Source organism: Drosophila pseudoobscura, chromosome X (assembly GCF_009870125.1).
Source record: "Drosophila pseudoobscura strain MV-25-SWS-2005 chromosome X, UCI_Dpse_MV25, whole genome shotgun sequence".
NCBI lineage: Eukaryota > Metazoa > Arthropoda > Insecta > Diptera > Drosophilidae > Drosophila > Drosophila pseudoobscura.
In genome coordinates this window covers 4,272,843-4,299,462 of record NC_046683.1, presented here as the reverse complement: position 1 = coordinate 4,299,462, position 26,620 = coordinate 4,272,843, and the positions used below count along the sequence as shown (strand labels likewise).

At 44.7% G+C, this 26,620-nt stretch overlaps 2 protein-coding genes across 11 annotated transcripts; one reads left to right on the top strand and one right to left on the bottom strand.

Annotated features, from left to right (window-relative positions):
• Positions 1 to 364: 364 nt before the first annotated feature.
• Positions 365 to 26,105, bottom strand: C3G (C3G guanyl-nucleotide exchange factor). Of its 10 annotated transcripts, XM_033382068.1 has the most exons (15): positions 12,256 to 12,705; positions 11,055 to 11,642; positions 10,800 to 10,993; positions 9,947 to 10,524; positions 9,722 to 9,882; positions 9,347 to 9,559; positions 8,184 to 8,852; positions 6,886 to 6,909; positions 5,567 to 5,675; positions 4,832 to 5,487; positions 4,543 to 4,711; positions 3,874 to 4,479; positions 3,693 to 3,818; positions 3,497 to 3,628; positions 365 to 3,421 (listed from the first exon to the last, which is right to left on the bottom strand). In XM_033382068.1, the coding sequence occupies exons 1-15, from the start codon at positions 12,572 to 12,574 to the stop codon at positions 3,289 to 3,291; spliced, it is 4,677 nt and encodes a 1,558-aa protein (XP_033237959.1). In that variant the 5' UTR covers positions 12,575 to 12,705; the 3' UTR covers positions 365 to 3,288. The 10 variants fall into 10 exon arrangements, with proteins under 10 accessions (XP_033237959.1, XP_033237963.1, XP_033237961.1 ...); XM_033382072.1 differs by lacking the exon at positions 12,256 to 12,705 and adding an exon at positions 25,489 to 26,105 and having other exon boundaries at positions 4,543 to 5,487; XM_033382070.1 differs by lacking the exon at positions 12,256 to 12,705 and adding an exon at positions 22,847 to 23,520 and having other exon boundaries at positions 4,543 to 5,487.
• LOC26532536 (protein deltex-like) lies at positions 12,863 to 13,931 on the top strand. The gene is made up of 2 exons (XM_015185782.2): positions 12,863 to 13,169; positions 13,740 to 13,931. Exons 1-2 carry the CDS (start codon positions 12,975 to 12,977, stop codon positions 13,746 to 13,748), a joined length of 204 nt encoding a protein of 67 aa, XP_015041268.2. The 5' UTR covers positions 12,863 to 12,974; the 3' UTR covers positions 13,749 to 13,931.
• Positions 26,106 to 26,620: the final 515 nt, after the last annotated feature.

Below are 26,620 nucleotides of genomic sequence, written 5' to 3'. Positions count from 1 at the left end.
AGGCTGCCGGAGGGTGCCCGGTTCAAAACTGATTGGAAGGCCGCTTATCCGGGGAAATATATCATGAAATATGCTCTTAGAAAGAAAAAAGCAGTTCGTAATCGGGAGCTAAGATCATCGGTTTTCAAATAACTTTCAACCGGGTTCCCAGGGTCATCCCGGCGTCATCCTGAGCCAGCCAGAATTCAAGTCCAATCTAGTCTTTATGTTTGTGAGTTGTAGAAAATCTTGAATCTCATTGAAACCAGATCGATGTGTGTGCAACACAACATGCGTATGCCGGTTAGGTTTTATTGGTTTAAATTTGAAATGTTCTTTGCTTTTTCCCAAAACCTTTTACCCAACCAATAAAAAGGCGTTTTTGTTTAAAGGAAAAATACATTGATTGTGTAGCTATTTTCATTATTCTTACGAATACACGCATAACATTTTAGTTAAATACATTTACAATTGAAAATTTTCTCTACTTTTTGGGGGAAACGAAAACGAAAGTACAATTACACGTGATCCGGCATCATATGAACTAGTCAGTTAAATATAACATAAATATATACATGTACAAATGAATTAATTCAAGGAACAAAAAAAAGAGAAAAAAAAAATAATTAAGAGAAACTTGTTATCCTTAGGTTCATTAGCTTATTAATCATATATAAATTATGGTTTTCTTTTAATAATATCCTTTTTGCAGCTGGCGGATTAGGGCTCGCTGTTACATAGATTACATACTCGTAGTACATAAATATATCGTAAAAGTGTAAATGTAAATGTTAAGCTTTAAAACTGATGTTGAAAATACAATATACATACATCAAAAATCGATAATAGGCACATACAAAGCAATGACTAAATCAGAAATATCAGATATACATATACACATATGTGTATATATAAATATATATATATGTATGGTATGTGTTTATATGTATGTATATATATTAATATAATTATATATATACCAAATAATTTCATATCATCATTTTCGTACCGTTACGTTACCATATCCGCTGTTATCCGCACACTAGCTCCATCTAGTACATTCAGGTGGATCGGTTCTCGGTTTCCGGTTTCCGGTATTGGTATCGGTTTCGGTTTGTGTTCGTGTCGTGTCTGTTTCTGTTTCTGTCCGTCTGTGTGTGTGTGTTCATGTTCATGTTATCCGGTTATAACAATTTCTTCGAGCAGTACATATGCAGAGCTCGATTAGATAAATGAAATACAACTACTGTATATGTAAGTATACCCTAAAAGACAGTCTTGTTTCCTATGTGCTGTTGTTCTGTAGTATGTGTGTATGTTGTGTTTGTATGTGTTTATGTATATGGGAAAGTATATGTGTTTATATATTTTATGTATGTATATACTGCTATAGAGTATATACGTCCGATACAATCGATCATCCTTATACACAATCATTAACAAACAGAAACTTAATAAATTAATGAAGAATTCAAAGTCAATTTCATTAAATTTTTTTTGTACATATTTGTGAATGTGAGGGGGAGAATGCGTATTGGTTACGTGTATGTGTATGTGTGTGGGTGTGTGTGTGTGTTGACTAAGAAACGTACAGTGGTACAGTGGTAGCCAATAAACGGTTTGCACTGTATTATATATGTACACAATAAAACAGAAATAGGATCGCGCCAGAAGGAGAAACGAATGCATGAGAGGATAGATCCCTCATTCCCATTCCCATTCATATAGGACGTGTACATAAATCCCCCCTATCCATGGATCTTTCGGATAGATAGAACGGATTGGGATAAGATACGCGTGTGTCTGCGTAAGTGCACATTAAGGTTGCTTAGATTATCTTTAATTTACACTTAATATGGAGCTACAGGTTTTAACTCTTTTTTTTTTTAACGCAATCCATTCCTCACTCTCTCTTGCTCTCTTGTTCTGTTTCTCTGTTGGTTTCTCTCTCTCTCTCTCTCTCCATCTCTCTCTTTATGCATGCATATAGATTTTTATATAAGTATACATATATATGTTTTGTTTTGTTTTAAAGTCATACATTTAAACTTTTGGAATCCGTTTTTGTTTCATTTTCATTTTTTGATAACTTTAAAAGTTGTTTCGTTAATTGAGTTGCGAAATGAATTTTTGATTGATTTGATTAATAACTCCATATATGTATATATGTATATATATATATATATCTCTGTCTGTCTCTCTGGGCGGGTTTCCGTTTCCCCAGCCCAAAATGTATATCCCTTTTTTAGCTTTTAGTTTGATACTCGTTCCGCTCCAACACACCACATCTAAAAATGGAAGAGTTTTGCGCTTTCCTGGGTTGGCTTTGCACAGACTGTGCCGATACAGATAAGTGCATATACTTTATACATATATATATATATATATATAAATGCATACGATATTCATACATATGTATAGTGTACTGCATAAATCTGCTTGAGTTGGCTTTGTTCTTTGTTGCTTGTTTTCTTGGTGTTTTGTTGCTTGTGGATTGCATCGTTTCGTAATCGTAGTCATAGTCTATATATAATCGCGTTCTCTTGGTTTCCAAAAAATTCGTTGTGTGCTGCTCTTATGTAAACAGATATATCTCAAAAGAATAATGAAAGCCCGATCTGTTTCGTCTGTTTGATGTTTGCGGTTTTTGGCTGATTGATGGATCGCTTTGGTGTTTTCCTTCGGTGCAACTCATGGGAGAAGGGGGGAGTGGTGGAGTGGTTGAGTGGTTGATTGGTTGCTTGGTTGGTGGTGATTCATTTAAGATGTAAGATTGGTGGGGAGTTTCTTCATAGAGCTTCATATAATTCAGCTACAGATATCGATATTCTGGATATTTAGTTGTCTATCTGTATCCGCTATTTTGTATATATAATATAGTTAACATGTATATTTAACTGATCTGATCTGGTTACTTTATATATATGTATATAGATTACATGTGTAATCATCATATGTATATATATATATATATTGTATATATATATATATATATGTATTGTATATATAGACAGCGAATAGCGAACGTTATTATTGCTCAGACCCATCCATAATAGTTTCAGCTGATTCCTTTGCTTTTTCTTCTGCTCCAGGTCCACATTCTCCTACACATCCACATCCGCATACGCATCCTCAGCCTGATCTCCGATCTCCTGTTGTTGCTGCTTCTCCACGGCCATTGCATTATTTTGTATTTGTATATTTTGTTTTTTATATAATATAACATATATATTCCGTATATATATAGTTGGTGTTTTGTAGTTGCTGCATTCTCTTGCATCTTTCCTGTTGTTTTGTTTTCTTTTTTTTTTAGTAGTTTTGGGGCCGACGTCCGCGTGGCTTGATCTTCTCCGATATCTGCCACATCTCCTCCTCGCCCATAAAGTCCTTGAAGTTTTCAAAGAACCGTATGACCCGTTCGTTGCGTCGAAACGGATAAGCACTGCGAGGGACCAAGGACAAGGGGAGAAAAGTTAGCTAGATATGGGGTTTGGTGCTTGGAGGAGGCCGCACTTACCACTTCTTGAAACGCTTCATGTTCACAATGATGTTGTATTGCTGCCAGCGTTTGGAGAAGTTGATGACGCCCTTGGACAGATAGTCCTGGTTGCCCACATGCACAAACGTCAGATCCTGCAGGACCAGACCGCTAAAAAGAAACACAAACGTGAGCACATTTGCTGCTGGAAAGCAGAAAGATTAGGGGGACTCACATATAGGGTATGCAGGGCGGATTGGTTTCGGCCAGGGCCTGGCGGTAGGCCCGAAAACTGGAACTGGAATCGATGAGGGCACAAAAGGAGCGCACCTCCTCGGTGATGCTCTTCTGCCACTCCAACCTGCCACATTTAAATTCGGTTATACTCGTAAATGATGGATAAACGATTGACTTACCTTCGAATGGGTCCCGAATCGAGGGCCGAGAGCAGCGCCAGATACGAATTATAGTTGTTCATCTTACGCAGATGCTTCATGATTTTAATGAACTTGTTTACATGCTTCTCCCGCTCCTTGGCGTCGTGCAGTCGCAGGATCTTGGAGCGTGCCCAGTAGGACATCTTGTTAAAGTGCTCGGTGAACTTGTTGAGATTGGGCGACTTCTCCTCGCACTGATCTTTGGCAAATAGTAATACTTCGGGTATCTCGATCTTCTGGAACAGCTCCGCATCCAGCAGCGTCATCTGTTCGGCAATGTCCAGAGACTTGAGGTCCAGCAAACTGGGTTGATTGCTGCTGCCGCTGCTCATGCTGCTGCTGCTATTCCCGGACAGACCGCCAACACCACCACCACCGCCGCCGCCAGCGGCTCCGCTGCTGGTAATCGTTCCGCCCAGCTCCAGTTCGCCGACAAAGCCATATACCTTGGGCTCCTTGTAGAGCGTCACCTTCTCCACGAACTTGTTGCGCAGCAACTTGGCCAGATATAGCTGTCCGGAGCAGACCAGCTGGTAGACAAACTCAACCAGCAGACTAAGCAGTTGGCTGGTGAGGTCCGTAGATCTGCAATGGATTGTTGGTAAATACCAGACGCAAATTGCGGCACTGTGGCACTCCGATACTCACGTTAAATCATTGACCACCCGCACCAGCAGCGAGAAGGTCTCCTTGGCGGCCTTCTGCTTGTTATCCTGCACCTGGCAGAAGAAGTATGTGTAGCGATGGGTGAGCTTCTCGATCACATCGATTGGCTGGATGAAGGTGCGGAAGGTGGTGATGAACGCCTCGCTGAATGCTGCACGTGTGGAATGGACAGAGACAGAATGACAGACACAAGATGAGTGGGGGGGAGTTCGATGGTTACGAGGGTGCTTGACATGCTTCCGCTTGGCTTGCTGTGGATGTGGATGCCTACCATTGTCGGCGACCTTCTGGACACGGCTCGCGTGCACAATGAGCGCGTCAATGTAGCCGCCCTTGACCTCTGGCCCGTCCTCCTCCTTCTTTTTGAGTATTAGATAGCGCGTTATATTGACCTCCTCCAGCATATTGATCAGCGTCTCCACCTCGCCAGCGTCCTGCTGCTGCTGCTGTTCCTGCTGCTTCTCAGCCTCGTACTCTGGGGCGACTCTCGACTCTTGGTCTTCATCGATCAGCTTAGGTGTGCTTATGGGCTGCTGCTGCTGCTGATCAGTGTCCGCTAATGTTTGCGCTGCCACCGGCTCATCCGGCAGCTGATGCGAGTGGCAATAGAAGGTCTGACCCTCGCCTTCGCCATCTCCATCGCCGTCGCCAGAACTGACATTCACATTCTCATTGTTGTCGAGGACCAGGGAATCGTTATGCTCTTCACAGACAGTGGCCATACGACTGTCTGGTCGCCCGCTGCCGCCACCACCGCATCCTCCGCTCGACCCATTCTCGCCCAGAGTCGGCTTTGGACTGGGCGGCGGTGTTGTGACAATTATCGGCTGCAAAGAGGGCGTCGGCTTGCGCTGCTTGTAGTTCTTTGGCGGCAGGGCTGGTGGTGTCTCCAGCTCGGGCGACAGCTCCTTGCTCATCGGCATAATGCTGCAAAGTAATGAAGAAATAAAGAGTCGGTAAAGACATAGTCACTCAGTGGGGAAAGGAAATGCAATGCTTAACTCACTTCATTGTCTGGCTATGGGAGATATTCCGGCTGATGTTGCACGCATGCATCGTGTGTCGGTGCTGCTCGATGCGGGTCGGGGCCGAGCAGACCTCCATGTAGGCCAGAACTGTGTGTGGGGTACGGATGGTAGGTGGAAGGAAACGGAATTAGTGTTGAGCAGTGCTGGAAAATACCATCTCAAAAGTCGAACCAACAAAGCCGATCGATCCCTGACGCTAGATACACAAGGAAATCTATCTCCCTTCGAAGTCTCTTAAGTGTATGCAAAATTCGTATTGTGGTGGCTGGCAAAGTGGCAAGTAGATGGTGGCACTACCTCTTGTACAGCCTTCGAACACACGAATACACGTCGAATCGCTGTACAAATTGCCCATAAACGAATGGGCATGGATACAGAAACTGACAGACAGATTGAACGAGATCATAAACGAGAGAACATTCGATTACATCTACAAGTATCTTTGCAGAAATGCAGAGTTCTTAGAGGGGGGGCTGTGTCTATGTACATCTGAAAACATCAAGGGATCGCAACATCACAACAAACAATAAAACCATTGAAACACATAGCACAGCAGCACAGAACATTTGGAAGGAAGCACACAACGGTGGGGGATACAGAGGATTAGGCAAAACGAAACGAAAGCAAAAATGAAACAGAAACTGAAACAGGACCAATACGAAACAAACGGAATTGAAACCAAAATCATCATCCACAGCGGCAGCGGCAATGGCAGCAGTGTTGATCAACAGTTGCAGTGTTGGGCAAAAGCAGCAGTGTTGAGCAACAGCAGCACAATCACAATATCACAATCAGCCGAATAGCAAGAAGCCAGCAACGAACTCGAAATGCTCTTTGCGAGTTCCTTTCACTTTTTGGGTCAAGTTATTCTTAAGCTTAGACTACGGCTACCTAACCAACATTATATCCACCACTAATTTCCTTCCTGTTGAGAAAATACCAATACCAGCATACAATGACCGTAAGGAGTATTAGTATCTGCAATTTTGAGGGATCCATAGCTCTTTTATTTCAGTTTAGCTATCGATTTTCCTCGATCATTAGTCTTATGCTCGATCCGCTTCATCTTGGCCGTCGCTTGGGCCACTTGATTCGGAAAATCTCCACACTTGTTTTCATATCCTTTCAACAGTAACATTGGAACCAATGGAAAGAGCATCGCGAGCTATCGAGGCTGCCGAAGCGATTTTTTTGTTTTAGTTTGGATTTTGTTTTTGTTCATTTCTCGATTTGTTTTTTGGTGTTTTTTGTTTTGGTTTTTTGTGTTTTGGTCCTCTAATAGCACACACAGACTTACCCGAGAATGCCACACTTTGAAACACTAGATGTTGGTTGGAACGATAATTTAGATGGGTTAGACTCTTACGTACAACAATTTGGCAAATTTTCGTATCGTTTGCCTTTCGTTTTGCGGTTACGTTAGCGCTAACGGGTTTACGTTTAAATGTGCTATAAATAAAGGTGGGTCTTGAAAATCAAAAAGCAAATCTCTCAACTCTCAACCACGGCCTTTTTTTTGTTTTCTTTTCTTTGATACATGTTCTGTGACTGATTGATTGATTGATTGACTGAATGACTGATAGTTGTTTTTTGTATGCGGATCTGATTTGTTGCCCTTGATGTGGGTGTATGATTTGTATGATTCGGAGTATGATCGATATTCAATCTGATTTTCGATACCATTTCGATAATCGTTCGGATCGATTTCTTGTTCGATTTCATCCGAGTGAGGGACTTCTTTTTGTGAAATAAATTAATTATTGATCGAAAATTACTTTGAAGATGATTTAAATATCGATAATTTGGATAATATCAATCTTATCAATTACCAATTATCGATGCACTGCGCTCGATAAATTATCGATATCTCATCCGATTGCCAATATCATTTCGATAATTTCTTGCGCGTATGTTTCCAATAATCTTTTCATGGAATTCAAATTGAATACGATTCATTTTCTGTCTGGTTAGTTATCGATCGATAATTACTCTGATGATAATTTATATATCGATAATTTCGATAATATCAATCTTATCATTTAGCAATTGAATAAACCTAATCAATAATTGCTTCGATGCACTGAGCTCTATAAATGATCGATATCTCATCCGATTTCCAATACGATTTCGAGTTATCGATCGATAATTGCTTTGATGGTAATTTAAATATCGATGATTTTTGTTTTATTGGCGATATACGAGTATGGGCGTGTGTGTATGACCCACAAAAACCCACGAAAAAAGACGAAACGAAACAAAAATTTCGAAAGAAAAAGTTTAAAAATGTTTCAGTTCAATGAAATTTCCCCCTCTTTCTCCCCCGGGATGATGCTGATGACAATGAACCGTTAGACACACACACGTTACAGCAATAACGGTATTACACTTACCACTTGGCAAAGCCTATGGGACGGCATTTACCCAGCGGTCAGGTCAGGCAAAGTTCATGCACACACACACAGACACACACACACACACACACAAAGAGATGCAGAACCAAAGAAAAAGGAAAAGAAGAGGAAAACAATACTGATAAATAATCGAATGGTACAATAAATGAAGAGTGTGCAATCGATTTGGGCAATCGATACTTACTGTTCTTCCTCTTTATGGGCAACGGCGGCGGCTCCTCGAGATGCCTCTGATCGAAGGCGCTGCAACTGCCTGCCAAATGGTGGGGGGCACTGCGCGGCGCCTCGATCAGGCTATGGTGCTTCGAATACCACTGGTGCAGCTGTTGCTGGTGGTGATGGTGCGGCGACAGTTGCCTCAGCTCTGCCACCTCTGCGGCACTGCTGCTGCTGCTGCTGGCTGCGCCCTGGCTCCAGTCCAGCTCGTCGAGGGTACTCGATTCGTGATGCGTCAACGTGCGCTGGTGCGTTGTTGTCGCCGTCGCCGTCACCGTCGCTACCGGTGTTGTCAACTTGGGCGGCAGGGCGGGTGCTGCAGCCTCCGTTGTGGCCGCCTGCTCCTGTTGATCGCCGCTGCTGTAGCTGCTCATGGTGGTGGTGGTCATGCTGCTGCTGCAGCTGCTGGAGATAAGCTGCTGATGCTGCGACCGCTGACTGCTGTGGCTGACCGACTGGCTGATCTGCTGGTACTCGCTGCTGGCCGCACTCGCTGTCGCCGACGCTGACTCGCTGATACTGATCGCTATCTCTGAATTGCTACTCGACGATTTGGCCGACGATTGCACGCTGTAGTCCGAGGAGCGCTTGGAGACGCTCTGCGTGGATGTGCGGAACGACTTCATCGACACGAAACCTGCCGCAGAAGAGTGGACGAAAGAGAGAGGGAATAGTGTTAGGAAGTTGAGCAGCAACAGCAAAAGTCAAGGAAAAGGTAAAGCAAATGCAAAGCAAATAGGAAGCAACGAAAGGAACGCAGCGAAATCCCGATATCGAGATAAACTCGTCATAAAGTGGATATTTAATAATACTTTGACTCTATTGAAGAGTACCTTCGAATTTCACGAATCTATTAAATCGAAGGATTTGTCATGGGATGACATTGCATTGCATAGCTCTGGAAGATCATTAAAGCATAAATAGCAAACGAATGAGCAGAAAACATTGCAGTTGCAGTATCTCTAATAAACAAGACAGTAGGATAAATAATAATATGCAGATAGATACAGATGCAGATACAGATTAAGAGATATGTATGTGTATATTTCTAAGAGATACAGAAGAGAGGAAAGCGACAGCAGAAGCAGCAGTAGTAGGGGCTCTAGAAAGCTAAAGAGATGGTGCCAGTACCCGATTCGTTCGAATGACGATTGTTGGTGAGGACTGCCGTCGCAGTGCGCAGCTCCGTGTTAGTTTCCCCTCCACCTCCTGCACCAGCACCTGCTCCACTTGCGCCTGGGCCTGGGCCTGGGACTCCTGTTCCTGGGAGCAGTGTCTGCGCATTGGATGGTGCCTGGGCCATGACCATTTCCTGTGCCGCAGCGCTTGCGGACCCGGCGGCGTCTGTATGTGGGATATGTGGGATTTGGTTAATCGCCGGGGAGGGGTTGTTGGGAGGTAGACAGGAGAGAGAGAGAGAGAGAGAGAGAGGAGGAGATGCCGCCACTTGAGTTGAGCAGAATGTGGATACGGATCGAGGGATCATTGATGGGATCCAATACTCACTGTAGCTAATCATCTTGTCCGCATCCTCCTCCATCAGCTTCACTGTCTGCTTCAGTTGCTGTTGCTGTTGCTGCGGATCCTCCTCCTCGCGCGAGTGATTCAGAGCCGAGTCAAAGGAGCACTGGCTATTCTCATCCGGAGAACGGGAACGCACCGATAATCTAAGGGTTGGAGTCCAACAATCAATCAACCATCAACGGTCCGGTCTGACTTCGAGCCACTTACCGATCCACACCGTAGTTCAGCAGCGAGATGTTGGAGCTGCAGTCCAGGTCCGAGTTGAGGCTGATGTTGTGCGACTGTGCATAGGGCAGCGGACTGGCCTGGTTAGAGGTGGACGTCGATGAGGAGGAGCCACCGGGAGGCGCCTGCGGCTGACTGCGTCGCTTGGGTGGCAGCGGTGGGGGATTGCTTGCCCGATTCGGTAGCGGCGGCTTTGGCGGCGGACTCGTGTCGCGCAGTATGCTCTCGGTGCTGTGCGATCCCCGCATGGGGTTCACATTCCGATGCTCCAGGATAGCCCGCTCCTTCGGCGACAGGGCAATGTCTGGCAGGGAGGTGCGCTGGCCAACGGCCGCGTTATCGACAGCGGAGATCCGCATGCTGGCCACGCCCGTGATCCCGGTGCCGGGCACACCACCAACCGGTAGTATGCCGCCGCTGCCTGCATTCGTGCTGGATGCTGTGACCGCACCCATAATCTCGGCTGCGGCCCCAATGCCGCCCAGGCCGGAGGCGCCGCTGTAGCGAAAGGCGCACTGATCCTGCTCCTTTAGTTTACCCTGGGCCAGGGTTACGAGATTCTACAGGGAATGAACGAATAAACAGGAGGATTTGCATTAGATACGGATGGGATGTTCGACTCATTGAAAGCCCTTTTGGTGTACATTTTCCCCTTGATGTCTCGGAAACCGTTGTAGAAATTTCACATAAGTGATCAGACACACATTCGTTTTAGACACCACTCGTCTTTGAGGGATTTCGGGGCCTTACGTTTGGTTTTGAATTAATAATAATCGAAAACTTGAAAGGATTCGGTTCGATAATGATCGATATAAAAATCGATTATAGCACTCACCCTCACTGCGTCCTCGAGTAGATCGATAACCTCGCGCACATTATCGTTGCTTAGGGAGGGGCACTCGCCGCTCTCGTCGGAGAGCATTACCTCGTCGCAGAGTTTGATGAGTTTCCCCAGGGATTGGTAGACCTGCTGCGTGGCCGAGCTCATGATGGCACTGTTCTCATTCAGTGGGGTATACGTTTGGATAACTGCGGAAACACAGAGGGATGTCAGGGGATGTTCTGCTGGTTGAGGTTGAGGGACACCTACCGGAATACATGCTGGCAATGGTCTCCAGGATGACCGTGCCATTGCCGGGCAGCACCTCGAGCTTCTTCTTCAGAATAACGTCCCGAAAGTGCTTGAGGGCATTCGATATATCCTTGACGTGCGTCTCCAGGGTCTGTGTGGAGCGCTGCACCTCCTCGTTCGAAGGCGGCGGCTTGACACCGGCGCCATGCTTCGTACGCGGACTGTGCGGCGAGTGGGAGCGACCCAGCGTGTTGTTGGTGGTCCGCATCAGGGATATCTTTTCGATCAGGTCGTCTTTAAAGGAGCGTGCCCGTCGTGCCAGCTTCGTTCCCTTGAGGCTGTTCTTATGCCCCGAAGATCCGCTCGGATTGCCGTGAACGGCGCTCGGCGGTGCCGGTGGCACTCCGCCTCCGGCCCTCCCTCCGCCCTGGTACTGGTGCTGGTGCTGGTTCTGGTTCTGGTGCGTCGGCGGCGGCGGTGTGCATGCGACAGGAACTGAGGAGGCACTCGCGTAGCTGCCGCTGTTGATGCTGTTGTTGCTGCTGCTGCTGCACCCACCACCGATGGCACCTCCGCCCGGCGTGTTCGGAGAGCTAATGCTGCCGTCTGCAATGAGGGAAGCAAGCAAAATAATAATAAACAAATTGTTCGGGTCGAGAGAATGCGACTAAAGTGATTGATTTCCCCTGAGAAACAAGCAAGTCCCGTCTAACATTAGATACACAAATGTTTCCATAAGCGAACGGACTTGCACTGCTTTAAGACGGCGGGGAAGCAACAGAAAGGATTTTGCTTTGATACAGAAGCAGTAGAAGCAGCAGCAGCTGTGCACCGAGATACCATTCAAGGAAATTGATTTTCTCCACAACTGATTCAAATCATACTGTTTTCATTTTTGTTCACAGTCTCCCCCCGCCTCCATTCTCTTGACTTCAAAGTTGGAGAACACCCCATCATCCCACTGGCTCGGCCCCCCATTCTTTGATTGCGCAGAATCCTTTACGGGAGGGGCCTTCTGTAGAACTTGAAGTTTCTGCTGAAGTACGATTACATTTCCGGGAAAATCTTCGATTTAATTACTAATTGGGTTTATAGTACAGTTTTCATAGGAAAAAACCGTCCTTCAGCTCCGGCCTGGAGGCTCTCTCTCTCTCTTGATTATGTTTTAGGTAATTTCGAAGAGTGCGTCCCCCCGCCGATCTACTCCGCCCTCACTTACGTTCGCCCGCAACAGCGTTAGGGATACTGTCCTGGGACATGGGCATCACTGGCATCGACAGCGATGCTGCCAGGCGGGGCATCTTTTTGTGCCTGCAACGTCGCTGGAATTTGATGTTGTGCAGAGTGTGGCCGCTATTGTTGTTGTTATCTCGCGGCATCCATGGTGCCCGCTGATGATCGTTGTCATCATTATCGTGATGGTAACTATAATTGTGCTGGTGATGATGATGCGGTGTCTGCTTGAGCGTGTACGAGTAGAAATGCCAGCGATCGGCGAGCGCACAATCGCTCAAAAAAGATTCATCAAACTGTGGCATTGCATAACCGCAATAATAATAACAAAACAGCAACAACAACAACAACAACGAAAACCAACACTAAGCCGCACTGGACAACACTGAAACACAGCCGCTAATCAGCAACTAATCAACACTGAGAGAAACGGAATAAATTTCGTATGAACTTTTACGAATCCAGCGCCAATTCTATTGCTTTCTTTCATCATATCTTTCTCTTTTGTTTTCCATTCTTTCCATTCACTTTCAAGAGCAATTTTCTGGTCTTGCCCTCTCTCTCTCTCTCTCTATCTATTTCGATTGAATTAATCACAAAATAAAAATAAATGATTATAAAATGATTATATTTAGAGTCTAAATCTTGGACGCTGCCGATGTCACGTCTCGTGCTGCTGTCGACGACTGGAAAGCGCTTTGAACTATGAAAATCCGCAAAAATGGCAAAACGCGCCTCCCCAAACGCGGAGGTGTCCAACGGCCAACGGAGAATCGGCCAACAAGCAGCAACAGCTCTGGGGAGATCGATCGGACGAGCGAGCCGCTAGGCCAGCAGCAGCAGCACCACCACCAACAACAACAACAACAACAAAACCAGTGTCAAAAAGAGCATCAAATGGTACTTGCACACACACACACACGAACAAGCACACCCTCCATCGCACTCACTCTCTCTCGTAGTCTAGCCGTGCTCTCTCTCTCTGCCAATATCCATCAAGCAAAAGCAGAAGCAGCGACTGCGACGGCGACAGCGACTGCGACTGCGAACAGCATCAGCAAAAACGACAAACGGCAAAAAAAACACAAAAAATTCATCCTTCGATGGTATTGCAGCATTTGATACCCCATTTTTTTTAAAGATTTATTATGTATACAGGCTTGTTATATTTCAATTTCTTCAAAGTGGAATCCCACCCAGAGAAAATTAATGCCAATAGATATTCACCGATGGGGAGGGAGAGCGGAAATTGATATTAATATGAAAATATTTTATATATAAAATTCAAATTCAAAGTTTTTGCTTTATTGCCAAAAGAATGTAGTTTTTGCTTAAAGATAGCCTTTACAAAACAGAGATTAGATTTCATGCTATCTGGACAGCTGTAAGATAACCATTTAGGTTGATGATATTAAATAAATATTTGCGAAACTTGTTACTAATTTTCTAATTAAGGGTCTATTATTTCAGGAAAACTAGTTGGTACTAGTACTAGTTCTAGAGTTCCGCACTTGACCGTGCTGGGCACTGATTCCATGATGGATGTGGAGGTGGAGGAGCTCCCTCCTGTCGAGCGACTGGAGTTCTACAACCAGCACTGGCAGGGCCCTGCAATGGAACCAGGGATGTCCTCTTGGGCCGTGGCAAGGGTCAAAACCAAGGAGCCCGATGCAAAGGAGTCTTAAAAATACGTTTCCTTGCTCAACAAAATAATAGTCCGATTAAATAGCTCCCAACTCTACCTATTAAATATTGTATATTTATTTTAAAATGTTTTACATGTAGATTAAAATATGGGCCCTATTCAATTATATCCACGTCTAAGTCCAAGTGAATTCTATTAAATTTCTTCGTGTTTATATTTAAGAAGCCTTAAAATCAGCATACCCTCTCTGGTAGAGGGTATTGCTTGGCAAAACCCAACGGTTTGTCGCCGCTCTCTTGCTCTTGGAGCGGATGCCGATGCCGATGCTGATGCTGCAATCGGGGTTCTCCTACTTTTTCTTACTCTCCCACTCTCTCTCTCTCTCTTTCCTCTCTCTCTCTCTGCATTATCAATCAGCTGTGGGACGACACCTGAATGAGCTTTATGGCGCGAGGGAGACTGCTGCTGATTATGGGGGGGTGAGGTGGTGGCTGGTGTCTGGTGGCTTGTGGCCTTTGGGCGGATTTCTTCAATTTGCAAGTGCCGCTCGTGACTTGCCTTGGAAATGAGCACAAAATCGAAGGCTTCGCAAAAACAAAACCAAAAACCGTATAGACAGCCCCAATACACAATACATCATAATTTCGTTTAAAAGAAAAGCTAGAAATACCGAAAATGGCCTCTCACTCGGGGTCAAGGTTAGTGGTGGAAACCCGTAACCGATGTCCTTGGAATTGCGGCTAAGGCCAGGGCTAAAGGTACATCCGACCCCCATGAAGGTTAAGGGTTGTTTCGGGATCGATTGCTTTTGCTTATCGTGGGGCCTATCGGCGCTCGGCAATCGAATAGGCGACAGGCGGTAGGCGGCAGGCGGATTCCCCCCTATTCAGATATGGCTCGAATCGAGTTGACATTTCCTGCTTGAAAGCCAAACACATATTTATATATGCCGGCTGTCTGGTGGCGGGCAAACACTTTTGGTTCTGATGATAATTTCCGGAATTGAATATTGATTATTCCCCTGTGCCTGAATAAATACCGCTCTGCTCTACTTTTCAGGGATTACAGAAATATTTCCCTAAGCATACACTTAATGCAGATCCGAGAATGCCAGAAAGCACGTTCACCCAATTAATTTTTGGCACACGACAAGAAGTGGGGAAACGAGAAATCAGAAATCAGAAATCCAAAATCCGAAATGAGCCAAACACGAACCCGATATGCCACAGCCACTGGCAGTGCCACTGCCACCGGCACTTCGGCATCGCTGCAATCGAGTCGCGAGTCGAGGAAATTGGATCAGGCAACGGAGAGCGGGTTGGACAAGTCGAACGAGAGGTGATTTCAATTCTGGTTCTGGCCAAAAAGAAAATATATGTACATACATACATACATATGTATGAAACACAACAAATTAATAGATTAAAGAATGCAGAAACTCCTAGTTTTTCGAATGGCGAACTTTTGGATACCCTTTAAACAAAATCAAATTCCATTAATGTTCAATTTTCTTCTTTTAATTCTTTTGCTTATGGGATATTTTTCATTGTAGATAGAGAACAAAATTTGAGGTCTGATTAGAAATATGTAAATGTATAAAAGAAACTCTCTAGTACGATATAAATACTATCCATTCAGTGTTTGACCTTGAAAACTCATGTAGGGGTCTCTATTCAGATCAGATGGGGATTGGAATCGATCGATATACCCCTCCTGGTGCCCGCGGCTAGGGTATGCAAAGCCACGATCTGGGCTAGGCGGATTTAAAGCGACTGTCAAATGGGGCAAGGCATGGCATGGCCCAGTCAAATGGTCCACAGAGAAAGGGAGGCAATCGGCGATGACACCAAATTGGTAATTGGCACAACCAACGACGACGACGATAATGAAGATCATTCATAATCAACGCTGCTTCATTATTCCCCCCGTATGCAAAGTCCTCTGGGCGGCGCACAGTGCGGCGGCCTTGCCAAAATAAATATCTTTCGAAATTCAGTCAGCACAATAAATTCTGATAGCTAAACTTTGTTGCCGGTGAATATTTGCCCATGTAAAATAATCAATTTGTATTTTTTACATAATAACTTTAGAAGAAAGTTCTCTTTCTCTCACTCAAACCCTGCATTTTTCCGCCTCTTTACGGCTGCGGCCACACTGTGCGGCGGCGACGACGCTCTCTCTCTCTCTCTCTCTCAAAAACTTGACCAACATTTGTCAACCTCGCTCCCGCTCTCTGTTTCTCTTGATATTGTTTTTCCTGCTCTTTCCAAAGGAGAGTAAAGCTTCAACCTGTTTGCCGAAAGAGAGAGAGACAGCGAGATCGTAGGCACCGCAAGAGTGCAAGCTTTTGAGAGAGAGAAAGGCATGGCAAGGGCACAAGCACATTGTACTTATGTAAAGGTGAGGCTTGTTTACAACTCTCTCAGTCACAAGCCCTTCCAATGGGTAGCTTTGTGATAACCGTTCGTTAAGAGAGAGAGAGAGAGAGAGCGGCAGCTTACACAAGAGAGTGAATTGAAGCATTTACGAAATCATGGCGAAATGTAAAACGAAAACAAAACAGAAACCACTCAACAGAGAAGCAGGAGCCGAAAACAGCAACACCAAAACGCGCAAAAATGTGAAAATGAAAATGTTGAATGAATGAATGAATGAGCGCTCGCGCAGCAAACACCAAAAGCCACACACATACATACATACATATGTATGCATTGTGGAATGCTGTGTGTTGATTGCTGCATGGAATGCCATGCTTTCTAACCGCGCCACTCCATGCCACAATCGCGATCGCAATAGCGTATAGTTCCTGGGCAGAAGGCGGCGGCAGATGTGCCCCCAACGCGTTCGTACGCGTGCTACACATCGCGGAAAGGAGGGGGACGGGGGCGGGGGTAAGAAGCAATAAAACAAAGCAGTAAAACGACATGACATAATCTGTTGTCAACGCCAAATAGCAACAAAAGCACACACACACACACACACACACAACAGCGAGGGAAGAGTGACGATTCATTCAAATTTCTGTCATCAACAGAAAGAGAAGTGGAAAAGAGACAGAAAATAGCCAGAGAATGAACACAAGAAATGTTCCACAATTGTGAGATTGCTCATAAAATAATTACATATCAATTTTAAGAATTCAAAATGTATACTTTTTAAAAATTTGTTTATTTACTTGATATCCATTTGGTACAGGTACAATGACCTTCTGGATACTTTAATCGCATGTTTTCATGCCTCGAAACGAAATGAAATTGGCACACGCAAATGGAACGAAACATATAGGGCAGCCCCATGGAGTCCCCTCCATGTGGGAACGCAGAGAACTGAACAAGCTTAACACAGTTGTGGGAACGACGAGAACGGCACATCCTCCAAACATTCGATAGAACGACGAGAACAGAACAAGCTTCTAATATTTGATGGAACCGAAAAGAACGGGAATGCTGAGAAACGAAACATGCCGCCCACATTCGTGGGAACGAAGAGGGACATCTCAAGGGGAACGAACAGAACGGAACACGGACGGAGTCTGTGTGTGTTTGTGTGGCGGAATGACTGACTGTGTCCACCGGTGTGTCCATGCCCTTGCGGCTCGTCGGGGCGGAGGAGGGGCGGCAGCGCACGATGACGTCACAGAGCACAGGTGCTGTCATCAGGTAAGTATTTTGACCGCCCTTGGCCTCCCCCCGCTCCCGATTCGCCCGTACAACATTCCACACAAGCACACAATGGATGTGATGTGTACATATGTGTGCACTGAATCGTTGAATTATACATCATCATATTTATATTGTTGCTTATTGCTTATTTAAGCTATTTGGTCGCTGTCGATTACTCACACGAGAATCGTTTGTTCTTCGCTGGGCGTCTCTCTCTCCCTCGCTTTCTCTGTCTGCTTTCGTTTGTTGTTCTTTCACTTTTTTTTTTCTTTTTGTTATTTCACTTTTCCGTCTGCCTTTTCTTTCTCCTTCTTTGTATTGTATTTTCTTTCTCTTTTTCGACCTTTTTTTTCTTTCACCTTTTCTTATGTTTTGCTTTTTTGTTGTTGTTGTTCTCTAACTATCTCTTAAAAAATGATTTTCTTCGATTTTCCGGTAAATTTGCGCTTTTTTTCAGTCGATCCTCGTTACACTTCCACGTTCCACGTTCCACTGGACGCTAAGCTCGTTCCGCACCTCAATGTTCCGAAGCGTATACTTTTTTGTTATTTTGATTTGGTTCGTTCGTTCCTACAGAGCGGGTTATCCGTACGAAAGAAGTGCTTCCTTCCTTCCGGCCGTGTGTGCGCCCGGCAACGGTTAGATAACTTTTGAGGCAGCAGCTCGTCGTCATAATTAATAATGCGCTACAAACAACAGACAGAAACAGCGACAAAAAAGAGGAGAAACACACAACTCAACTCTTGACGCAGCGCAAACGAAAATGAAACTAAATTTTGGGCATGAGGCATATTTTATGCCTCCTCCTCATCAACGCCTCCTAGCCTCCTGCCTCCTTCTCCACCCTCGTCGTGACAGCGACGGCTCTGGAGGAGAAGTGATGTGAAGTGAAGTGAAGTGAATAGAAGCCACCAAGTCCAATTGGAATGGGAAGCGATGGGCGATGACGCTGGCGATGGGCGATGGGCGACGATGACGACCATCGTGACTCCCGATGCGTGCGTCTATCTCTGTTTGTGTGGGTACGTAAGCTTCTACAGAGAAGGAGAGCAAGAGAGAGGGAGAGAGATGTGGTGCGTGGGTGTGGGAGTGGTATATACGTCACCCACTACTCTACAACGCCACCAGATGTACGTTCGTACGACCGCAAATGTAGATAACAATGGAGCGGAGGAGCATTGGAGCACTCCAAAGTTCCCATGATGAAAGGGAATAAATGGGCAGAGGAAATATCACATAAAAGCAAAGTAAACGCTCCAAACGTCTAATTGATCGATAGGTCTATTTATTTTAAACCTCAACCACACATTACGATTCTACGTTCCACAGAGAGGCTCGGGATGAATGCCATAAACCCTTTTGGGGAAATCCGTTCGCTTATGGGGAAATTCGTACCGCGTACCATATCAATTGTGTATTTACTCGCTCAAGGGTTATTCCCACTTTTCATTAAGAACACATTCAACAGCTTTATCAATAACTGCTCCCACTTGCTGCGAGATTTATTCCTTGACAGACCAAAGCCGAAGCCGAAGCCGAAGCCGTAGCCGAAGTCGAAGCCAGCCAGACGCACCAGCGAATGCCCTGAGAATGCAAATACAAAATACACGAGGGACATTGCTGCTGTACGCAATTATCGTCGATAAGAATACCACAAAAATAAAGATATTAAAAGTAAATAGAGTTTCCCTTTTAATGAATTATTTTGTATACATCTTGTACGGCGTATTTACTATGAATTCCATTCGACATTCAACAGAAATCTGCTGCTGCACTCTCTTTCACTTTCAGTCCATCCAAACAGAGATAAAAATACCTGCCCAACAAACGAACGAACGAGATATCTTTTGAATCAGTCAGGTGGTCGCTCGGTCGGTCGGTCGGTTGGGAGGTGGAGGGGCCATAAAATTCCATACAATACGAGGCATAACTGTCCAAAAGACACGCTTCAGATGGCGGCAGACAGCAACACACTCACAGAGGGAAAGAATGAATGAAAGTTTTGCACCCAAAGTAAACTCTAGTAAACGCCGCTGTCCGTCCCCATAGAAGAAGGCCCCCCAGCCACTCCATCAACCAGCCCACGGCCCACACCAAGGGGCAGAGGCAGAGCCACAGATAGGGTCATGTCCGCAGGGAGATATATATATATATATACAGTTATGACATATGAAAATTAAATGAAATCCGTAGGAAAGCAAGAGTGCAGAATGCGGCAATTGTGTAAGTAAAAAGCACAAAGCGGTTTAAAGAAGCCCACAATCGAGGCGACACCACACACTCCCCAATCCACGCACTCTCCATCGGAGCGAGAGAGGGAAAGCGCCACCATGCCATACGTGACCACAGAGCCACAGAGCAACGAGTACGACAATGGCTAGAGGTAGAGATTGAGGTAGAGGTAGAGGTAGCCACCGCACATTCAGTCATTCAGATTTCACTTGGGCGCCACTCAAATATCTCTGCATGACCTGCAAATGTAACAGGAAACACACACTACGACTCTAACTATCATCCGCAGTACTTGAATATGTTTTCAAACTCTGTTGAACTCTTATAACCTGTACAGATTTCCCATAAACGAACGGAACTGGCGTTCACGGGGGAACATCTGATAATGGAACATTTGTTGATGGATCTGTATAGTTCCATAGATGCTACTCTGTTCTGCTAGCTCTAAAATATACTACTATATAAGCGAACGGAATGGAGAATTGCCATTCATGAGGGAACGTGGAAAACATTTGCTAATGAAAAATCTAGCAATGAAACATTTGCTAATGGAACTTTATACTTTATAGATACTATAGATCTAGATAGATACATCACTTGAGACCGTCTGAGCAGATTTGGCTCATATTTTGTTTCGTTTTTGAAAGGAGAAGGTTTTTCCGAATGAAAATTCCCTCGATCGTTGTTCTATTCTTATTCTGGACACAAATCTTAGCCGTAAAATAGTAGACAAATATCTAACCGTTTTGCTACCCCCACCAACCGAAGATCATAGGTTCCTTCAGATCTATTACGTTGGTGATTGCAAAATCTTCTGCACGAGCATTCTGAATTGGTCAGTTTAGAGCAAACAAAAGACCTGCTGGATGCCATGCACCTCCAATTATCAATGAGTCGAGTCGAGAAGCGTCGGGGATGGTGGACAATTGTGAACGCGTGTACGAGACTACCTATTGATGTCCTGTCGTGGAGATGAAGGATGAGATGAAGGTCACTCCAATGACAGGTTGGTTTACTAGTCTTCACTTCAGAAGAAAGACGAATAAGAAGGTATCGATTGATGATTCGGCAAGATGTGGATTGTTCCCCGATCGATTGGCTCTCGCGATGGCCAGTCCATAAGATTAATATCGACTTTCCCGATTCAGATTTTACTTAAACTTTAATTTCTGTTCTGTTTTCTTTTTAAAGTTCCAACCCGACAGATACAGATACGAGAGAGATGAGATTAATTTTCGTAGAAAAATGCGGGACAGAAAACTGATGAAGGGTATCCCATGGTAACCCTTTTTCGGATGCGAGGTAAAAGTGTAATTTGCACTTCAATTATGCGTTTCAGGAATGGCTTTCACTCCAATCACACACCCACACAGAGAACAGAACAGGTTGAAGGATACACAGTATCATGGAGAGCGTGTGGGAGGGGCAAAGGTTACGGTCGGAAGGAAGCGAAACGATTGCCAATGAAATGGAGCCAATTCCCAGAACTCTTGACACACGACCTTAACCACCCCACCGGTCAAACCGGACCCATCCCCCACCACACACAGAGAGAGAGCAGAGGGGATTCATTGGACATTTGAGTATCCTCGAAAATGGAAATGTGTGTCGTCCATTCATGTCCATTCGTGATAGCCGAACAATTGAGTGCATTACTGCTGCTACCTCGAAATCAAGTTTCATATTTTGCGTATTGTTCATTCATTCATTCATTCATTCATTTGAAAGGGACGGACAGACGCAGGACTGTCCTTGCTTCCGATTGTATGGCAAATTGTCTGACAGCCTGCCTGCCATCTTCCCATCTTCCCATCAAACGTATTTGACAAAAGCTCGATATTTGAATGCTATTCCGCGTAGAGTGGAGGTCACACAAAAGGTAGAAAGATGAGAGATGGACGGATCGGACATTTAATATTCATTTACATCCGACAGTGGCGACTGGCGACTGGCAACAGGTGGCACGACAGAGAGACAGACCGTGTTAGAAAGTGCAGTGAAAGCCAAGGCAAAATTGTTCAATCAACAACAATTAAACAAAACCCTTTTCATGTCCACACACAGCCACACACGACACAATGCCATCATGCCGCTGCCCCGCTGCCCCACCGTTTCCAATTTACATTTCCATTTAGAGAACGCCAAAGAGAAGGGGTAAAGGATGCCAAAACAGAGAGGGAGACAGAGAGAGGGAGATCGCAATTAGATTAGATGTCGGAGATGATGATTTGTCCACGTCCATCTCTGGATAGAGCAACCCCAGAAATTCAAACAATCTGGGGTTCACATGTGTAGACATTAGACATAAGGCAGCCCGATTAGATTAGATACGAGATGGAAGAGATAAAATGCGAACATGAGAGCTTTTTTCGCAGGCGCATGCTATCCATAGCACAAACCGGCTTCGTCCCGACCAAGGGATGGCTCTCATCCAACAATCATCGGACACTAAAGATTTGTACAATTATATTCGGAAATGAGTGAAAGCTTTCCTTGCCAACAGTATCAAAAAAAAGCTTTTTGTTGTTTGCAATAAATGCAGTTCCTTGAATGGGGGAAGGGTATGTGCCGTAGGGTGCCGTAAAACCTTATCATAAACAGTCCCATATGAAAATATGTTTGTATATTTCTCTATTCTTACATAAAACTACAACCACTGCTGATCAATATTGATAGTAGTCCACCGATAATGAAGCTTCAATTTTGGAACAATCGGGAATGAAACGAATTCCAATCAAACATTGCGGATGCCATCGGATCGCGTCATCGGATAACACTATGCTAGATAGAATTGGAGCTTTGGAGAACTGGAGAATTGTATTTTGTTGCCTAGTACAATTGCATTCCACAATCTACACAGAGCGGGTATGCTCATTATCCCGCCTTGTAACGCCTCAAGGTCATTCTAGCATCTAGATTTTTCTTGGCACTATTTATTCACTAGATATGAACGAACTCTGGTATTTTTGCAGACCCATGAATCGTCGATATTATCTACTGATTATTCCAATAGAAAAGTACGCCCAACTTATACATACTCATACTAATGGTTCCCCCTCCTCCTCCTCCTCCATGGATACTCTGATCGGTGGGGGAGGTGGGGGTGTTGGGGTTGGATATATCCATCATAACGGCATCATCGGCACTCGCTGCCCGATTGAAGGGTCTCGGCCTGCGGTTTTTGAAGCGCAAACGAAGCTCTGTATTGAGAACACGCATTGCGGTAAATTCGGTTCTGGCACTCTTTCCGCTTCTTCTTCCTCTGCGTATCCCTTTGCTCCTCGCAAGCAAAGCAATCGATTGTTGTTGCTATTATTTGTATTTTTATTGTGCAATCGATATGTGGGTCGGGAAATGGGAGCAAACGCTTCAACGATTCTCCCGCTGTTCGGGAATCTGTATCTGTATCGATATCATTGATCTATTGCACACACACACACTCGCACACACTCGCACACACTTGAACACAAAAACAAAAACAATTGAACAGCACACTCCCTTTTTTGCGGGGGCGGGGAGCCCAGGAAAAGGGAGAGGGTGATCTCCAGAGAGATATTGCTTTTATGATATCACTTTTTGGGGCGGGTCACGAGCGTGCGATACAAGCGGGGCGGTTCGTTCGGGTTACGGCTGTTCGGTGTGGGGAGCGGAACCTTACGGTACGGTACGGTACGGAGCGGAGCGTACCGTTGATGAGAAAATTTCGCGTGCGACTGAATCAATGAGCGGGCCCGAGACCCCAGACCCCAGACCCCAGCTCCGACTCGTCAAACGGTAAGCGATGAGCGCTTACAGCGCTCTAGCGTGAGCGCCAGCGTCAGGGGGGGGAAAGGGAGGGAGAGCGGTACAACTTTTACAAATCTAATTGGGCAGAGGGGCAGGGCAGCAGCACCAGCTGGGCCCACCCGATGAGCACATGGTGCATCAAAATAAGGTGTGAGGCATACCCGCTCTTCGAGAGCACCTTCCACCTTACTCTTAATACACGCTGGGACTGCCCAACATTTGCACTTTCAAATGAACTTTTGCTCAATGTATACATACATATGTGTGTGTGTGTGTGTGTGGAGAGAGCTGCGAAGAGAGAGATAGAGAGAGAGAGAGCTTCGGCTGCTCCATTATCTATCAAAAGCGCAGACCGCTTATCAAACCAACGGGCAAAAATGATACAGTCCGCGTGTTTTCTTGTCTAAGATCTAGAATTCACGCAAAAACGAGACAAAGAAATGTATGTACATACAGTGCACAGACAGGCATTTCCTTTTGTCCAAAATGGTAACACAAATAATTTCCTTAATCATTTAGCGACCATCCAAACATTGCCGACTATCAGACACCCTTTGCTTGGATTTTCTATCGGCTACAAATAATCTTGTGGGAAATTAAGTGTGCTATTCTTTCGCTGGGATTCCCCGAAAATAAATATGTAGCTATGTTTACAGAACATATATTTACTATTTTTTTAAAGGTGTGTTCTGTGTGCGAAGAACATACAAGAAGTTTAACTGTTCACAGGTCATGAATGGATATTGTTATGTTATGTTTGGACAGAAAATTTGATTCAGATCTATGGATCGACTGCCGCATAGAAAATATACATACATACATATGTTAATATTTGTTGGAGAATAAATTTAAATATTTCTCAAGCTTTTGGAGAAGACAAAAAACATTTTACCAAAATGAGCCGAAGAACAGCATACCCTTTTGTCCCGTGTGCGAGCAATATGCGAGGTATTATGATGCAACAGGATTAAACCGCTAGGCAACTGTTAAGGTGGAACAAATACATATGCATATGCTATGCACATATGTATATGTATACATAATTGTGGTGTATATCCATCGCACTTGCACCCACACAACTTGCAATGCAGTTGAAAATCATTTTTCACTTTAAATTTGAATTCCACATCCATCTGCTGGAACAGGAGCAGGAGGTGGAGGTCGAGGTGGTGGTGGTGGTAGAGGGGAATGCATTTAGAATGAAAACGGAATGGTGGGTGGAGTGGAGTGGAATGGAATGGAATGGAGTGGGCAGGTCAAAAGGAAGTGGAGAGAAATCTCATAGTCGTTGTTGCTTTTGTTGTTGTTCTCCGATTTTCAACACTTCTTGGGAGAGGGAAAGAGGCGGAAGAAGTCTTCCCAGGGGGAGCAGTAGCAGCAGCGACTGCGACTGCGACTGCAGCGTCGATGTTGACGTTGGTGGATGCTAAAAATAGACTTGTTGACAGCTCCCGAAACGCACAGCAGCCGTAGGAGTAGCTGCAGAAAGGGAATATGGATGCATTCTTTGGGATTAGCTTGGACCATACCATCGATGGATTGTACTATGGGGATATAGGGATATTTATCCCATATTCATACCATTTCTGAACGCGCCCATATATACACACACACACACAGGCACAGAGTGAAAAGAGAGTGAGAGCGAGCTAAGAAAACAGCAAATCCCTTAAAACCGCCTCTAACCATCCCTCTTCCACCCACACACCCCCACACACACACACACACACACACACACACCATTCAATTGTATTCTTGATTTCATTTAAGGGTATAACAATTGTTTCTATCATTGTCCGGCAAGGGCTGAAGGGTGGCGTGTTGTGGTATGGTCGGGGACGGGAAAGGGCGCCTTATGCGGAGGCGGGGCCGTTAGAAAGACAATTTTACTTACCAATTTTCTGCAGTAAATTCATTTTATCCGATTTGGTGTTTTTGGTGTTGTTCTTCCTTTTGCATTGATTAGGTTTGGCCAGGGCCAGGGGCCCGTGCCCGAGCCAGTTCCTCCTCCACTGGAGCTGGGGATTGTGGCTGCAGCTTTAGCCGGAGATGTAGTTGCACTTTTTATGCTACGGCGGAGACGGAGGCTGGATGAGCCTTACCGTTGCCGTGTCCCTTCTTCTTCTGCTTCTCTGCAACCGCCGCACACGAAATTTGTACCCACACATACACATTCACATGGAGGCACACACACACAGGCACACACGCACTGGCATACGCTTGCTCGCTCTCACTCTCTCGCTGTACCGTAGCCGCGACGCTCTTCTGTTTACGATCCTATCTATATCTGCGTATATAATCAACGTTATCAGAGTGCGAGGGGCCGCACAGATGCCTCCTCGTTGTTTCTCGCGCACAACGTTAACATTGCAATCAAGTTAATTCAATTTGATTTAATCAAAAAAATATACAAAAAAAATAACAATACAGCGCTGAGGAGCTCCTCTGTAGAGTTGCAAGCAGTGTGGCCGCGAAGTTATCATTAAAATATACCGTCCGACCATCAGAAACATACCAAAATATGCCGTCTCATTTTAAAAATATACCGAAAATATACAGACGAATTCATGTTCTATTGCACATGTTCCTCGATTTTGATATTCCGTGGAATATTACTAGCTAGATAGAACATCTTGCCATGCCCACATAGTTTTATACGATTGATAAATCAATTTTCTACATAACTGGTTTATTCTAATTACTTGCTTTTATTGTATTTTGACTAAAACAAGGTTTAAACAGAATAGTTCAATATAAAAACAGTCGCAATGTTGCTGGTGTTTGAAGACATATTGCGTGTAAGCCGTAGGATATGTCTTTGTATACCCTATTTCGCTAATTTAATATAAAGAAATGAACATAAAACGTTATAACTAAAGATCTTTTCACACATTGATATGTTTTAGACATATGCATGCCTCCCGATACATATTATTTGTCTCATAAAAAAAAATAAGCTTCAAAATATCGTTGTGATAGTTATAAAACAGATACTGACTAGTTTCTGCATTAATTAGAGCTTGGAT